Genomic DNA, 17,853 nt, shown 5'->3' with positions numbered 1-17,853 from the left:
CCATTGTATCTGTAAAGTGGAAATGCTTATAATGGTGTACTTCCTGACTCCTTGTTCACTGACATTGCATTGGTAGCTTACAATTGGCCGTGGTGGGAGTATTTACAACATGGAAATTGGCAAACGCTACAATCTAGGACTTGATTTGTTTTGTAGACTTGTGAAAATAATAAGGAAAATGTTAACAATTCCGATTATACTTAAAAGTGTGTTATGCTTGTTGCTGCAACATTGTGAAGAGCACAAAAAGTGGACGAACAATTCTTTCAGTATTTGAATAGAAGATGTTTACATCTTTGACAAACTAGTAAAGTTCTGATGTAAATCTTTGTTGTTTCGTTTTGTCTTACTTGTTAATGTTCATGTCTGAACTACAGTCAGTTGCTGGATTGGGATTGGTTCAGCAGCAGATGTAGTCCAGAGGTGAGTTTGAAATAGGTGAAGAAGTCTCTGGCACTGAAGGGCGGGTGGGGGGAAGCCTGAACCTCTGTCCGCATGCTTGAGGCACCTAGCTGCTCTGAGGGGCAGAGAGCAGAGGCGGTGCTCCCCACCATCAGCATTTTGAGTTGGCTGGACCCGAATCCTACAAGAGCTGGCAAAACTGTGCAGAAAGAATTCCCCCGGGGGCAAAGTAGACTGTTAGCAGGGGCAACACTGCAGGCCGACTCCGGGGTTTACACCAGGCAGGGATGGCAGAAGGACTGGGTAAAATGGTCAAGGCAGAGTAAATGGTGGTGCACACAAAGCCTGCTTTGCAAGTCTGCTGACCTAAGGCCTGGGTGATGTAGCGGATAACGAGAGTGCCAGGTTCACTTTTCACGTTATAAGCTATGGCTCCTAACTTATCCATCTGCAAACAGCTCACATCTAGGTGTGGGGAGGCACTGCAGTGTCACCTGGGAAATTCAGACCAAGTAACAGAGTGGGACAAGGCTGTCGCTGTTTGGGAAGTAACAACAGGGTTTCTCCCCAGCCCTGCCTCTCCCCTCATTTTGTTGAAAGAATGGCTTGGAAGCTTCTCCAAAACAAAGCTGTTTTTAGTCAATGTGTTGTTTCCATGAAAAAGAAGACTGTGTTGTAAATGAGTTAAGCAGAGAGAGACTCTGGCAAGAGGAAAACATCACCAGTGGCCCATGTCTATTTGGGAGCTCTGTGTGTCAACACCGGGGAAAAGCAAGCCCCAGGTGGAGTCAGAAGACCGGATGTGTCATGCCTGCCTCGCCACTTGGCGGTGACTTTGGGCAATCACATCCTTTTACCAGAGCCTCAGTTTCCCCATCCATAATATGAGAGAGGAATTAAATGATCTCTAGAGACACTTTCAGTGCCAGAAGCCTGCAAGTTCTTGCAAATTTCTCCATGGCTTGTAGCTGTCTTTGTCATCAAGGTGCTGAACTGCTCTGTGTTGAACACCTTGCTCTTGAGGAATTTAACAGGCCAGGGAGGAATGTAGAAAGAAAGACCAGAAGCGGAGCTAAGGGGTCCTGGAGGAGCCAGAAAGAGGCATGTGGGGAGAGGTGAGAAGGGGCACGTGGGAGGAAGTGCACAGTGCTGGGGTATGCAGAAGTACAGCCAGGCAGGCACCTGACGCTCAGCTTCAGCTCTGTGTCAGGTGACACGGCCACCCACACACCTCCCCACCCCAGGTGCCCTGGGCTGCTTACCCTGCAGCATTGCCGACGTGGTGTAGTAGTTGAATGGCACGTTTTTCACCAGGTATGCCTCGGGGTCGAGGCTGGCCAGCTTAGCTCTCACCAGCACTGACTTGCCAGTGCCAGCTGTGCCCACCAGCATGACAGGCCGCCGCCGCGCCATCAGCCGCTCCATGAAGTAGCACACACGGATGGTCTCACTCGTGTGCACCAAACATGCCTGGAACAGGAGCACAATAAACCTGCCAAGGGTGGGTTCCAGGGAGAAACAGATGTACCACCAATGTTCCAAAGCATTTCAGAAGAGTGGATGTGGAGCTCCCCAAATCAACACAGGTCAGGAGTATCTTCCCTGATATTCACAGTGGGACTATCCCACAGACTCGCTCTCTGGGCTCCCTGCAGTTGGGCAGAGAGCTTCCCCACTCTCCTCTACCACCCGGGCCTCTTTCTCTGTGGCCTCTCTAATGCATTTTAAAATCTTCTGCCCCTGCCATTTCCTCCTCTCTTGAGGAAATGTCCTGGCCTTTAGGAGAATCTGTGACTTCATTACGCCTATCATCTCCTCTGCAAAGTCATGGAGCTGGGGATGACTAGTTCCTAGCAAGGACAAATGCTCAGATGCCCATGCGCGGCTGCTACTGGAGCCACTGCAGATCCTTGAGGGTAACTGCACGCACGTCCTGGGCCGCTCAGCCGCACTCACCTGCAAGGGCATCTCGGGGTCAAATTCAAACTGGGGGATGAGCTTGGACCAAGGCTCGAATTTCTTGGTCTCTGGGTCGATGTAATAGTCAAAGATGGTTCCTTGGGCAGGAAACTTGACTGTTTTGAACTCAGTCAGCCACCATCTGCTGAACTCTGCCCGGTAGTCCACAAGCTGTAAAAACAAAGACAGTCAGGGGACAAGGTCCTCCAGAACTCAAGAAGCCCACACAGGAGGCCACAGCATAAGATAGAGGGTCAGGGCAGGATAATGTGCTCCTCCCTGTGCAGGCCTGCCGGATAGACCAGCTTCTCCAGGAAGGCAACGCTGCCCTGAGGGTCAACCCTGACCAGGCCCAACTATGCAGGGGGCACGCACAGGCATCCTTGCTTGACCACGCAGCTGAGCCAGCCTGGTCCTGCCATGTCTTGCAGCCATTGAAGGGTGGAGAGGGTTGAGGGAGGGAGGTGGAAGAACATGGGGGAGAATCAAGAACTCCTGGAGAGATAGATTGGCCCCATTCTTTGATGCCTGAGATTCTCTGCAGTTCCCAGGGTGGCAGCCTGAGGTTGGAGTGGAACGGTGACTCTTGACACCTGGGGCACAGAGCGCTGGAGTGAGAAGAGCCTCAGAAGGGTATGGGTGTCAGGTAGGTAACCACAGGCAGGTCCTTCTTTCTATGCCTCAATCTCCTCATCTGTAAAATGAGGTTTCTAGAAAGATTTCCAAGGTTCTTGCAAGAGCTAAAATCCTAGAATCTAGGAGCAGCAGGGGAGACAGAGCTGTACTGGTCTTTCTGACAAAAGGAATAAGTAGAGGCATATAATTTGCATGCATGCCTATTACATAATGAGCCTCTTATGCATGGGCTGTACACCCAGTGTACTCAAACCATCTTATTGTGTCCAAGCAAACACATACACACACACACACTGAGACCCAAAACATACCCATTGCTACTGGCAACTATCTGGGAGGGCAAACCCACTCTTTAAACATACCGAACTAAGGAAAATCCTAAAAGAAAAAAAAATTGGACATTTTAGAAAACATTCGGCCGGGCGGGTCACTCATGTCTATAATCGCAGGACTTTGGGAGGCCGAGGCGGGCGGATCAGGAGGTCAGGAGATGGAAACCATTCTGGCTAAACCATTCTGGTGAAACCCTGTCTCTACTAAAAATACTAAAAAGTTAGCCAGGTGTTGTGGTGGGCGCCTGTAGTCCCAGCTACTCGGGAGGCTGAGGCAGGAGAATGGTGTGAACCCAGGAGGTGGAGCTTGCAGTGAGCTGAGACCGTGCCACTGCACTCTAGCCTGGGCGACAGAGCGAGACTCTGTCTCAAAAAAAAAAAAAAAAAAAAAGAAAAAAAAAAAAGAGAGAGAAAATATTCATGGAGGGCAGGACAAAGACAGAGTTCAAAGGGAGCTGGGCACATGGCAACAACTATGAACCCCAAAAAAAGGGCATTCCTCATTTTGCTGTCTGTTAAGTAAATAGGATTGAAGTCTTTTGCTTTAAAATGACAGTGGAAATGGGTGGTAAGATAAGAAAAGATTTGTTTGATGTTCTGATTCTGATTTGAATTTAGATCAAGGGGACGTTATAACTTCTCAATATTGTTCTCTGGAACCAGAAGCCTAGAGGAAACCCCCATTCTTAACTCCTAGATAATATGCTTCAAGACCTTCAACTTTCTACAAAAACCAGATTTTAGGTTTCTATGGAAACTCTGAAATGAAGGCCACCTCTAGAAGGAAGGAAGTGTGGGTCTTCTCCTTTCCTCACCCCCGATGCTGCCTTGAGATGCCCGGCAATTTCTCAGCTAAGCCCTTGGCTGGGCCATACAGACATTGTCTCACCTTCCTGTAAGCTAGTACTTGACTGCACCTTGTACTATAATTGGACACTGTAAAATCAAGGTGACCTCTGCTGGGCCAGTCCAATGGTCCCTTCTTTTACTTTTTCTTTTTTCTTTTTTTTTTTTTTTTGGAGCCTGGAGTCTCACTCTGTCGCCTAGGCTGGAGTGCAGTGGCGTGATCTCAGCTCACAGCAACCTCCGCCTCCCGGGTTCAAGCAGCTGGGACTACAGGCGCCCACCACCATGCCCAAGCCTGGCTAACTTCTTATATTTTTAGTAGAGACGGGGTTTCACCATATTGTCTAGGCTGGTCTTGAACTATGGACCTCGTGATCCACCTGCCTTGGTCTCCCAAAGTGCTGGGATTACAGGCCTGAGCCCCTGCGCCCAGCCCAATGATCCTATCTTAATTCCACTCCATGGTATCTCTTCAGCATGGTCCCTTCTGAAATCCCCATATCCCTTGGGCTCTGACAGTTCACTGTTTTCTTTCTGCCCTTTAACCTGGAGGACATGAGGACTTTACTGGCATACTGTGGTAGAGTTGGGAATCCAGTGTTACTTCGCTTCATTTTCACAATGCTATGGGTTATCCTGGTTACTTAAAATTATTCCTATTTTATAAAGTGGGGTTTTATGAAAAGACAGAATTGGGAGTTGAACTCAGGTTGTCAGTCTCACAATCTGGTGTTTTCTCCACCTCATGTTTCTGAGAGTTTTTTTTGTAGTTCTGTTCTGCTTTTATGAAAGTTTTTTCAATGTAAGCACCATTGGTGTTCCTGATGTGAATATGTTGGCGAAATTCCTACCTTCCAATTTACAGCACTACTTTTGGTGTTTAGCTTTAATGCAGGCTGTGTAGGGGTCTGGGATGTGCCCTGCTGCTAAAAGCTTTCTCCCTTGTCGTCTCCCCAGGTTGCCGGCAGGGCTGTCGATTACTTCAAGTGCTCCAGTGCCCAGGACGCCTGGAGGGATGCTTTCTCCGGGGCTTTTAAAAGGCTTGAGGGGATTTAAATTTTTATACCCAGAGTTAGAAAAATTGATCACATATTTTCATCCTGTTACCCCACTGCCTGCTCAGCATCAATACGAGAGAGAAGCCCAGTGGTCGCTGTCTGACATTTTGCCAGCCCCAGGTCAGAGACTGCATTTGATGGGGAGTAATAACCTATGCATTTGGGATTTCTGTGCAGTTCAGCCAGGTCTCATCCATCCTGCTGAAATCTCTGCTTCCTTGCCTCAAAGGGGAAACGTAAAGCTGTCAAAGAAGTAGTCCACAGAGAAGCTCCAAAGACTACAGAACAGACAGCAGAAAATTCTCAGATGTCGAACTCCTGGTTCATCTATCCTCCTGTCCTTGGAGATTTCCCTTTCTGCCTCCAGGGCATCCGGCTCTGGGGAGGGCGGTAGAGAAAGGTGCACTTCCTGAGAGACTGTGAGAGCTGCTTTCTGAATTTTGAGCACCAAAGAACACATCAGGGAGTGATGGGTGGTAGGACGGATGTTAACAGCCAGGGCCCTTGAAAATGAAAAAGAAGTTAATTGCTAATTCTTTTGTGTCCAAGTTCACTTTCATTTTGGATTTCTAGAACATGATTTTGCCGGAGGAGGCTGAAACTTTCTACTTTTCTTTGAAAGAGGCTCACAATCAATCCAGACTGAAAAGGGTAAATCATAACTTTCTAACAATTACAGCTTGGTCTGATCCCCTGTTGCAAGAGAGGCAGCAGATACTTGCTATGGAACCGAATATTTTTACTAGAAGAATATTAATAATAAACACCCATGGGTTGTGCTAAGTACCTTGCATAGATTCATGCTGAGTGATTAGAACAGTATGCATTCAACTTAATCCTCACCACCCTCCTAGGAGCTGGGTACCCCATCATTATCCTTTGTGAACATGGCGAGAGTAAGGTAGAGAGAGGTTAAGTTACTTGACTAAGGTTCCCCAGATAATAGGGGCAGAGTTACAGTTCAAATCCATAGTTCATGTTCTTTTTTATTTTTATTTTTTGCTTTTCTCATTGATTTTTAAAAATCACTTTATGGTAGTATGACTGATATACAAAACCTGTACATATTTAACCCATACGATGTGATGAGTTTAGAATATACTTGTGAAACCATCACCACAGTCTAAGCATAAACCTCCATATCACCTTCAAAGTTCCCTTCCATGCTCTTATTTATCATCGTTACTATTATTGTTATTGTTGTTTTGTGCTAAGAACATTTGATGTAAGATTTATCTTCCCTCTTAGAAATCTTTCTTTTTTCTTTTTTTTCTTTTTTTAAGAAAAAGGAAATCTTTCCATTTGCAACAACGTGATGAACCTGGAGATTGTCATGCTAGGTGAAATAAGCCAGGCACAGAAGAACAAATCTGACATGATTCCACTTACAAGATGCAGCTAAAATAGTCAATTCACAGAAGTGAAGAGAGGAATTGAGGTTGCCAGTGGCTGGGGGAGGGAGCAATGGAAGGTATAGGTCAAAGGGTACAAAGTTTTGGTTATAAAAATGATTAAGTCCAAGATGAATAAATCTTCTGTACCAGAAAGTTCCTATAGTAACAATACTCTATTGTATACTTAAAATTTGCTAACACAGTCCATGTTCTTAATTGCCATGCAATATTGCATAATAGCTATCATCAGTTTATAAAAGACTGGTTTGCATAATATTGAATGTTTTTCTTTCTAGATAAAATATCTTTTATTTGGAGAAAAATAAGTAAAGAAAAAGGCTAGAAATACCAGAAGGGTGAGGGGATAGGATGCAAAGATATTCCAAACCACATATCCCTTCTTCCAATCAACATGAGACTATAGCAGTTAACAGTATGAGATAAATTCCACTTTGGTTTTCCAATCCTAGATGCTAATTAGACTTTGGTCCAACGTTCTCTGGACAGCTTTGAGTTTCGTGGGTATGGAGATATGATGGTTAACTCTGGCCTGGTAGGGAGTGGTACATCCTTGTTCTAGAGGTTTTTAAGAAAACTGAAGGGTTTCCTTCCACTCAAGCTTCCAGAGCACAGCCTCCTTCCACCCCTTTCTCCACAAACACACCACCTGGCAAAGTAGTGCATATATACCAGCAGTTGCTCAAACTCAAACACTGTATAAGTTCCCAAGAAATCAAAGGTATGTTCAGTAGCTCAAAAAGGAAAAGCTCTGAACACACCACGACCTCATGTATCTCACACTATGAGGGCTTGCTAGGGGGACTGATGTCTTTAGCAGAGTAATAGGTAGGTGACTAAATAGTTTGCTGCTTTCAAGTCCATTCTGACATTTAGCTGTCCTATCTTCCAAATCTTTGCTAAAGGATCATTGTTTTGCTGCTACAGACTTCAACGTGGATGTTGAACTCAATATATCTCCTTACCTGATCCTGGACCATTGCTCCGCCGAAAGCCCAGATGGCAGCAAACACAAAATAATGCTCATAAATTTCCTTAGGGCAGTCTGCAGGGATATCCTCCGTGGTCAGGAGACATTCCAGAAGGTGACACACCATCTGAACCATGCTCTGCTCTGGGATGGGAATGATTTTCTTAAACCTGCAAAGAGAGACCCGAGGGGATCTGAAACACAGTGGATATTCCATTCTGGTGGTGCTGTTGGACAGCTATGGAACCACTCAGTTTCAGTGGACTCACGGCCTGTCAAGTTCTTTGGGATTACAGACGACCAGAGCGCCACTTAAGCCTTTATTCTCATCAGCTGTTCTCGTGCCAGCTTCCTTTGTAAGGAAGTAAGGGCCCAGAGCTCTCCTGAGGACTTTCTCATCTCCTTTCCTTTGACACCCTCTCCCTGCGTGCTTCTCCTTCTGTTGATGATCCCCTCTCAGTCCCTGGGAAACCCAGGTGTTTGCAACAAGGCAAAACCACTTTTTCGCGCGTTTCACAATTTCTGCAACTGTCAAAAAGCACCTAAACTGTAATCCCAGCACTTTGGGAGGCCGAGGCTGGAGGATCATGAGGTCAGGAGATGGAGACCATCCTGGCTAACACGGTGAAACCCTGTCTCTACTAAAAATACAAAAAATTAGCCAGGTGCAGTGGTGGGTGCCTGTAGTCCCAGCTACTCAGGAGGCTGAGGCAGGAGAATGGCGTGAACCCGGGAGGCAGAGCTTGCAGTGAGCCAAGATCACACCACTGCATTCCAGCCTGGGTGACAGAGTGAGACTCCGTCAAAAAAAAAAAAAAAAAAAAAAAAAAAGCACCTAAAGAGGCACTTTGGGTGCAATTCTGAGGCTTGCCCTTTTACCTCTTCACCTCAGAAGTTTCCTTCCATTGAAAACACCAAAAAGACTTTTTCTGGGGCCGGGATCTTATCTGGGAAGTAGAGTGGACCAGGACAGATGGTTATTTTATACAATCATGATGAACTGAATGGAGTTCTTCAACTGAAAGTACACCTCTGTAACCCTGCCCTGGCCTGGTGTTTGCACTTTTAATCTTGGCTTTAGAGGCCTCAATTGAAAGGCAGATATCAAGAGATGCACAAAAGACATCCTATGCCCCGTGCAGCAGGAGCATACACAAGCTCACGCACACATACTTTCCTTTCCATGGGTACCCTCATCATACCACATGTATCTGCAGAGTACACAGCGTACCCCCACACTCAGCCCACATCGCCACCTCCCACAGGATGACATGTTCACAGGCAGCCTGGAGGCAGAGTCTGTTTTCATAACATATACGGCACTGTCAATGGACACCTTAACAGTCATTTCCCAGCACTGAACCTCAGAGTTGCATGGCACACCATTCACTTTTTAGCATTTGTGCTGGTTTTGAATCTAGTTGCAATTCTTACAACAAATGCTATGATGTTTTTAGAGTGTAACAGTCTAGGTATTACTTCCATGAGTGATGAGAAGAGTGACTCCTCGACGGGTGTTCCCTCATTTGTTTGATGTGTATTTGTAACAAGACAGATACAACACAACTCTCTCAGGCTCAGTGCTGGATAAGCCTGAGAGGATAACAAAGAGGATATGTGCCAACTGCCCTTCTATTCCAAACAGAGATTCCAGACAACTTAGGTGGGACTCGCAGAGGGTTTTGCAACCCTGGCTTCTCACCCTCTCAAGAGCACAGAGGACAAAGCGGGAGATGCTGGAAGGCCTGGAAACTAGCATTCAGAATACTAGAGAGAGCTCGGGGTAGGCAACGAGTGTCCCCTCCTGCACAGGGAAGGTAGCTGCTTTCCCCTAACAGCCAGGGAAAGGGGCTTCAGTAGGATTACTCCGAGTTGGTGAAGGACCCTTGCCTGGAAAACCCCTGAGAGTTGCTGATCTCCCAGTGGAGAGTGGGGAGGTCCCTTGCGGGTGCAGCCTGTGCTCCAGTTTGTCAAAGCAGAGAAGGGGTAAGCATCTCCTGGAATCCAGGTGTGGACTGTGTGCAGCAGGGGTTGTCTGAGTGCTGGCTGAGGGATCAGGTGAGTCAGATGGGGTTTGTGTAGGAGCGGGACCTGACTGGCTAGAGAAGCAGTTACTTTCTTCCAGAATAACAGATGAAAGATTTCCAGTGATGGGGAGGAGCCAAGGAGTTCCCAAAAATTACCAAAGAGAAGAAGTCGGATTTCAAGATCTATCACAGTTGGGGCAACCAACTAAGGCCGCACCAGTTGCAGTCAGGTAAGGATTTCTCCTGCCCCTTCCCCTCTTCTCTCCACCCCTCTTTTATGCCGAGGGGTCAGAAGTTATAGCCAGGGAGTAGGTCACTGGCAGAGAAAGGAGAGAAGTCAAAAACACGCCCCTTTCCCATTGCAGTCCTGAGCTGAGGCGGGTGGGGCAGAAGCCTCCATTATGAATGGAGTTTGTTTCTTTATATTTTCACTGGCCTAACACACAAGTGTATGTATGACTGTGTGACTAGAAGTGATCAGATGCCTTTTTATCAGAAAAGTCATACAGAAAAGTCATAGACCTTGACCTAGATCTCACGCAGGGGCAGGAGAAGAACTAGTCACATATAATGGTTTTAAAGGAACAGTAGGAAATAAAATAAAGCTGTTTTATAATTGCCCCTTATGGGCCTGCTTATTTAATAAGAAGTTATTATCTGTTGACATGACACGGCTTTGTAGTGACAGGGCCACATGAAGCGAGCATTACAACACTGTGACTGCATAAAATAGAAGGAAGGCTTTAAAGCAAGTGTCTGTTACTAACTGGCTATGATGCCAGGGGAGCATCGTGGAGCCACAACTCCCTCATCGGCAGGATGGCTGTGAGAATGAAAAGACATCGGCCGGGCATGGTGGCTTATGCCTGTAATCCCAGCACTTTGGGAGGCCCAGGAGGGCAGATCACGAGGTCAAGAGATTGAGACCACCCTGGCCAACATGGTGAAACTCTGTCTCTACTAAAAATACAAAAATTAGCTGGGTGTGGTGGTGGGCGCCTATAGTCCCAGCTACTCGGAGGCTGAGGCAGGAGAATCTCTTGAACCCGGAGGCGGAGGTTGCAGTGAGCCGAGATTGCACCACTGCACTCCAGCCTGGGCGACAGAGCGAGACTCTGTTTAAAAGAAAAAAAAAAAAAAAGAAAGAAAAGACATTACACCTAGAATGGGCAGAGAGTTCCGGGGAGAGTTGCCTCTGGATAGACTTAATACACTCAGAATATTCAAAGCTGTTTTAAAGGCTTGTGCATGCACCGGCACACATGCACACACAAAGACACACGAGTTTGCCATCTCTTGTTCTAAATGTCCACAGTGAGAAATAGCAGACTTTTAATTAAAGGTATATGGGACAAGCGTCTCAGGAAAATCCTAAAGAACGGGAATGCAAAGGAAAAGAAATTATTTTATCAAAAAGATACTTGTACTCTTGTTTATTGCAGCACTATTCACAATAGCGAAGTCATGGAATCAACCTGAGTTTCCATCAACAGACAATTGAATTTAAAAGGTGGTGTAGGCAGGATGCAGTGGTTTACACCTATAATCTCAGGACTTTGGGATGCTGAGGCAGGCGGATCACCTGAGGTCAGGGGTTTGAGACCAGCCTGGCCAACATGGCAAAACCCCATCTCTACTAAAAATACAAAAATTAGGCCGGGTGCAGTGGCTCACGCCTGTAATCCCAGCACTTTGGGAGGCCAAGGCGGGCGGATCACGAGGTCAAGAGACTGAGACCATCCTGGCCAATATGGTGAAACCCCGTCTCTACTAAAAATACAAAAAATTAGCTGGGCGTGGTGGCACATGCCTATAGTCCCAGCTACTTGGCAAGGTGAGGCAGGAGAATCGCTTGAACCCAGAAGGCAGAGGTTGCAGTGAGTTGAGGTTGCGCCACTGCACTCCAGCCTGGGCTACAGAGCGAGACTCTGACAAAAAAAAAAAAAAAAAAAAAAAAAATTAGCTGGATATGGTAATGCTCACTTGTAATCCCAGCTACTCAGAAGGCTGAGGCAGGAGAATCGCTTGAACCCAGGAGGTGGAGGCTGCAGTGAGCCAAGATCGCACCACTGCACTCCAGCCTGGGTGACAGAGCAAGACAATGACTCAAAAAAAAAAAAAAATGGTGTGTATATATATCTACGTATACCAGATGGAATACTACTTAGTCATAAAAAAGAATGAAATCATGTCTTTTGCAGCAACATGCATGGAACTGGAGTCCATTATCCTTAGCGAAATGACTGCGAAATGGATAGTCAAAAACTGTTTGTTCTCACTTGTAAGTGGGATCTAAACAGTAGGTATATATGGAAATACAGAGTGAAATAATAAACACCAGAGACTCCAAAAGGTGGGAGGGTGGCAGGGGGGTGAGGATAAAATACCCCCATTGGATACAATGTATGCTATTCAGGTGGTGGGTGCACTAAAGGGCCAGATTTCACCACTACGCCATATATCCCTGTAACACAACTGCACTTCTATCCCTAAATCTATACAAATAAAACTTTAAAAAGCATTTTAAAACTCAAAAACCAAAAAACAAACAAAAAAACCAGGGATAGACTATTTTCCTAAAACCTTACCCTTCTCTGGTTTTCTAACTCTTGGCTGCCCGAGTCCATCTGTGATATTAACTACTGTTTTCCACTTCCAGACTCTGTTAGCTCCACGGGCTGCTTTAGCCCATGACATCCCAAGGCCACAGAGCCCACGGGCTACCCAGGGACTAAAAGCTTTTCAAAGGCTTATACATATGTTGAGTTGGAAGAATAATTATTGACCCCGAAATAGAAAAACTATGAAATCAAAAGTAATGTTTCATTAAACAACGAAGATAGACCACAATGTCGCCTACATGACTGCAACTCAATTTTTAAGTATACAAAATTCACTTTGAATGGGAGTGGATTTTTTGGGGTATGGGCAGGGCATATGGAATGGGAGCGCCTGGCACCCTCTTGTAGTATTGTTTCCTGCAGTCTGAAGTGCTCCCTTCCCCTTGGCCTCCGTGCTTGCAAATCATTGGAGGCACAATCATATCCCATGCTTGACAAGCCAAGGAAGAAAGAGGCAGGGATCAACTGCAATGATAGACTTTAGTTTCCGGGAAACATAACCCTGACCCTAAACTGTGGTGTCTTCATGGGGCTCTGAGTCACACTGCCTTCACAGCGCCAGCCTCAGGGGCCTATTCTTGCCTCCGCTATGGGGATGGGTGTCAGCTTCACAGAATGATGTGTCAAATGGTAACAACGACAACAACAAAAAATAGTGTAAAACAAAAGCAGGTTCCAACCACGGGCAGCTCCCTGTGCTGACACAGATAGTATTCTCGCTGTAATAAGTATCCTCTTGGTCAAGAGTGATTAAGTTCTTGCTTAGTAATAAGTGATAAGTGATCAGGGCTTGTTGCTCTTACTTTTACAAACCTATAAGAGGAAAGGTAAACTCACAATATCCAACAGGGCAGGACCGTCAGATGGTACATTATACCCCATTCCACATTATCTGGGCTGTGAACGCACACAGCCAGGCACAGGGAGTGGGCCCCACAGGTCACCAACATGTGCCATTTTCACCCCTAGGTCTGTTGATCTGGCCTGTGGATTATTTATTACAAATGCAGAGCTGCTTGCCCTGTACACAGAAGGATCTGAGTCTCTGGATTATAATCTGATACTACAACCCACAGCCTCCCTCAGATATACCCACGTGGCACTCACGAAAGGAACTTTCAATCTTCCTTCTCTTCACTCACCTCACTTCATGCCTGAGCTGACAACAGGCATCCCATAGCCATCCTAATGTGTGTTCCCTCTGCCTTCTGCCATGCCTGGAGGCATTGCTCTGGGAACATCTGACTTTGGGGCAGGACAGAACATCAGCAGGACACCAAGTATGAACCGATGGGCTTTTAATTGCTGCTTTGACTCTCTATCTTCCTTATTTCTTGGCCTACCTGGTTCTGAGTGTGTCTAAGCAGGTTGGAATATACTTGTCAAACAGAATGGTTAGGTTGGCTCTCTCTGTCTGGATTTCCCTCTTGTCAATCCAGCTGCTCACCGGAGGGTTCCATCCCAAGTCTGCTGGGTTGATGTACAAGATCCCTGTGAGCACAGAGAATATAGTTAGGTGAATATTCCGTATACATCAGTATATTTTTCACCCCAGGGAGTTATTTTCTCTGTTTGGAAAATGTACAGAAGACTGAACTGAAAAGAAAAGGAGATTTGGCTGAGATGTGAGAGGGTAAATGGGTCTGCTATTGAGGAACAACTCCAATGGACTGGTGATAGATAGATGGGGAGCAGCTTTGAGAATCCCAAGGCCAAGTCCAGGCTCAGGAAGAAAGAAGGCTGTGACAGATCAGCGATACTTGTCATGGGAATGTGGGGGGTATGTAGTGGGTTGAATGGTGGTCCCCCGAAAGTCAAGGCCATGTCCTGACCCCTGGAACCTGCCAGTGTGATCTTATTTAGAGAAAGGGTCTTTGCAGGCTGGGCACAGTGGCTCACGCCTATAATCCCAGCACTTTGGGAGGCTGAGGCAGGTGGATCACCTGAAGTCAGGACTTCAAGACCAGTCTGGCCAATATGGTGAAACCCCGTCTCTACTAAAAATACAAAAAATTAACTGCGCATGGTGGCACACATCTGTCATCCCAGCTACTTGGGAGGCTGAGGCAGAAGAACGGCTTGAACCCGGGAGGCAGAGCTTGCAGTGAGCCGAGATCGTGCCACTGCACTCCAGCCTGGGCAACAGAGTAAGACTCTGTCTTAAAAAAAAGAAAAGAAAAAAGAAAAAGAGTCTTTGCAGATGTAATTAAGTTAAAGATGTTGAGATGAGACTATCCTGAGTTATCTGGGTGGAACATTTCTAAGTGTCCTAATAAGAGACAGAGGGGAGAGACATACACAGAAGAGAAGGCCATGGGAAGAAGCCAGAGACTGGCATTATGGGGCCACAAGCCAAGGAACATCCAAGCTGGGAGATGCAAGAAAAGATTCTCCCCTAAAGCCTTTAGAGGAAGCACAGCCCTGCTGACCTTGATTTTGGATGTCCAACTTCCAGAAATGTGAGAAAATACATTTCTGTTGATTTAAAAGCCCCAAGTTTGTGGAAATTCGTTACTCTTGTTAGAGTATCCCTAGGACAGGAGAGACAACTCTCCTGGCCTGTGTCCACCAATTTTAGCAGAGGTTCTTGAAAGGGAATGTAATATTACGGTAGAGGCCAAACAAGATCTCTTTTTAAATTATTTTATTTTACTATTTATTTCCTTTTATTTTATCATTAATATTATTTTTTAACAGCTTTATTGGAGTATAATTGATATATAAAAAGCTGTACATATTTAAGGTATACTATTTGAAATTGGACATATGCATACACCAGTGAAACTATTATCGCAATCAAGGTAATAAACATCCATCACTTCCAAAAGTGTGTGTGTGTGTGTGTGTGTGTGTGTGTGTGTGTGTTAAGAACACTTAACATGAGATCTAGCCTCTTTAACACTTTTTTGTATTTTTTTTTTGTAGTAATTGGGCTTTGGTGTGTTGCCTAGGCTGGTCTCAATCTCCCAGGCTCAAGCTCTCTGCCCATCCCAGCCTCATAAATTGCTGGGATGATAGGTGTGAGCCACCAAGCCTGGCCCAACAATTTTTTTAAGTGCACACTACAGTATTGTTAACTATAGGCACTGTGTTATACAGCATATCTCTAGGACTTACTCATCCTGCAGAACTGGAATTTTGTACCCATTGACCAACATCTGCCCTGTCCCCCCAACCCTCACCTTTGGCAACTGACATTCTACTCCTGCTTCTTTAAGTTTGATTTTGCCAAACAATTTTTAAAAAACTCTTCCAGTCTCTGTTAATAAATTTGTTCAGTGGAGACAGAGGAAAGTTAAGGTATAGAGCTACAATTCTGCACCAGGAGTTAGTGAGAAACAGTGATATTTGGTCATCTCCATTGACGGGGAGGCTAGAACTGGCCTAAAAGTAGCCTAAGTTGGACACTTCTGTGCAGAGGATAATTGTGCAGCTCAAAAGCTCTTTCCCTTCTTATTCCCACAACATTTCCAAATTCACAAAACTGCACGTCAGGCTTCTGGCTCCCATGTGGAGATTCCTTCTGAGTCAGCAGAACTACGTGTGAAGCGAGAGGCACATGCCTAAGTGGAGTAGCTTTGTGGTTCTTCCCTTCTTGGGCCGTACCTGCTCTAGAGACAGTTGCTGGAGTGGCTGTGCGCAGGTGGCTGATCTCAAAGAGGAGCTTCATGGTGGGGTTCAGAGGAATCCTCTCATTGCTGGCCAATGTCAGCACCTGGAAACAACAGGGAAGGGCATGCCAGTGAGGAAGGAGGTAAGTGCCTTGCCAGCCTGTGGGGATTTGGCTGATTGTTATTGGTTTGGTTGGGATTATGGATAATTATTTCCTTGATATGGTTTGACCATGTCCCCACCCAAATCTCATCTTGAATTGTAGCTCCCATAATTCCCATGTGTTGTGGGAGGGACCCAGTGGGAGATAATTGAATCATGGGAGTGGTTTCCCCTACACTGTTCTCATGGTTGTGAGTGAGTCTCACAAAATCTGATTTTTTTTTTTTTTTTTTTTTTTTTGACGGAGTCTCACTCTGTCACCCAGGCTAGAGTGCAGTGGCATGATCTCGGCTCACTGCAAGCTCTGCCTCCTCGGTTCACGCCATTCTCCTGCCTCAGCCTCCTGAGTAGCTGAAACTACAGGTGCCCGCCACCATGCCAGGCTAATTTTTTGTATTTTTAGTAGAGATGGGATTTCACTGTGTTAGCCAGGATGGTCTCGATCTCCTGACCTCGTGATCTGCCCACCTCGGCTCCCCAGAGTGCTAACAGGCATGAGTCACCCAGTCGATCTGGTGGTTTTATAAGGGGAAACCCCTTTCACTTGGCTCTCATTCTCTCTTGTCTGCTGCCATGTAAGACATGCCTTTCGCCTTCTGCCATGATTGTGAGGCCTCCTCATTTATGTGGAACTGTGAGTTCATTAAACCTCCTTTTCTTTATAAATTACCCAGTTTCCGGTATGTCTTTATCAGTAGTGTGAAAATGAACAAATACATTCCTTCTTTGTGATAATTAGTATTTTCTAAATTTTCTACAAAAATCCTCTCTTTCTTCCTATACACTCTCCACCACCACCCCTGTGTGTATATGTGTGTATGTGTGTTGAATCACAAAAAAAAGTTATCTAAACAGTTTAAAGTGATGTCAATGATTTGAATGAACTAGACCATACTGGAACAATGGAACTCTTAAAAGAAAATAACTTACATTTCATATTAATACTGTTCCTTTTATAATAGTACTTCATGAATGATCCCTACAAAAAGAATTTCAAAACTCTGCTTAAAAAAATCAGAGATTACACAAACAAATGGAAAAATATCCCATGTTCATGGATAGGAAGAATCAAAATCATTAAAATGACCATACTGCCCAAAGCAATTTATAGATTCAATGCTATTCCTACTAAACTACCAATGACATTCTTCATAGAACTAGAAAATCTATTTTAAAATTCATATGGAACCAAAAAAGAGCCAGAATAACTAAGGCAATTATAAGCAAAACAAAAAACAAAAACAAAACAAAACAAAACAAAAAACTACAAGGCTGGAGGCATCATGTTACCTGACTTCAAACTACACGACAGGGTGACAGTAACCAAAACAGTGTGGTACTGGTACCAAAACAGACACATAGATCAATGGAATAGAATAGAAAGCCCAGAAACAAGGCTGCACACCTGTGACCATCTAATCTTCAACAAAGCTGACAAAAACAAGCAATGGGGGAAGAAATGCCTATTTAATACACATTGCTGGGATAACTGGCTAGCCATATGCAGAAGACTGAAACTGGCCCCCTTCTTTACATGATATATAAAGATTAACTCAAGAGGATTAAAAACTTAAATGTAAATCCAAAACTATAAAAGCCCTGGAAGACAACCTAGGCAATACCATCTTGGCCATAAGAAGGAGCGAAGATTTAATGACAAAGATGCCAAAAGTCATTGCAACAAATGCAAAATTGACAAATGGGATCTAATTAAACTAAAGAGCTTCTGCACAGCAAAGGAAATGATCAACAGAGTGAACAGACAACCTAAAGAATGGGAAAAAATATTTGCAAACCATGCATCTGACAAATGTCT

The 17,853-nt window shown here is 45.2% G+C and overlaps 1 protein-coding gene across 4 annotated transcripts in view; it reads right to left on the bottom strand.

Moving 5' to 3' along the window:
• The window catches only part of LOC105473558 (dynein axonemal heavy chain 9), a 377,165-nt gene that overhangs the window by 198,897 nt on the left and 160,415 nt on the right, over positions 1-17,853 (bottom strand). For all 4 annotated transcript variants that reach the window (XM_071082354.1, XM_011727370.3, XM_011727373.3 and 1 more), the window contains 5 exons: positions 15,870-15,978; positions 13,607-13,754; positions 7,611-7,785; positions 2,359-2,532; positions 1,665-1,872 (listed from right to left, as the gene is read on the bottom strand). In XM_071082354.1, the coding sequence (XP_070938455.1) occupies positions 1,665-1,872; positions 2,359-2,532; positions 7,611-7,785; positions 13,607-13,754; positions 15,870-15,978 (814 nt within the window). The remainder of the gene's footprint in view (positions 1-1,664; positions 1,873-2,358; positions 2,533-7,610; positions 7,786-13,606; positions 13,755-15,869; positions 15,979-17,853) is intronic.

Source organism: Macaca nemestrina, chromosome 17, assembly GCF_043159975.1.
Source record: "Macaca nemestrina isolate mMacNem1 chromosome 17, mMacNem.hap1, whole genome shotgun sequence".
NCBI lineage: Eukaryota > Metazoa > Chordata > Mammalia > Primates > Cercopithecidae > Macaca > Macaca nemestrina.
This window is presented reverse-complemented; position numbering and strand designations above follow the sequence as displayed.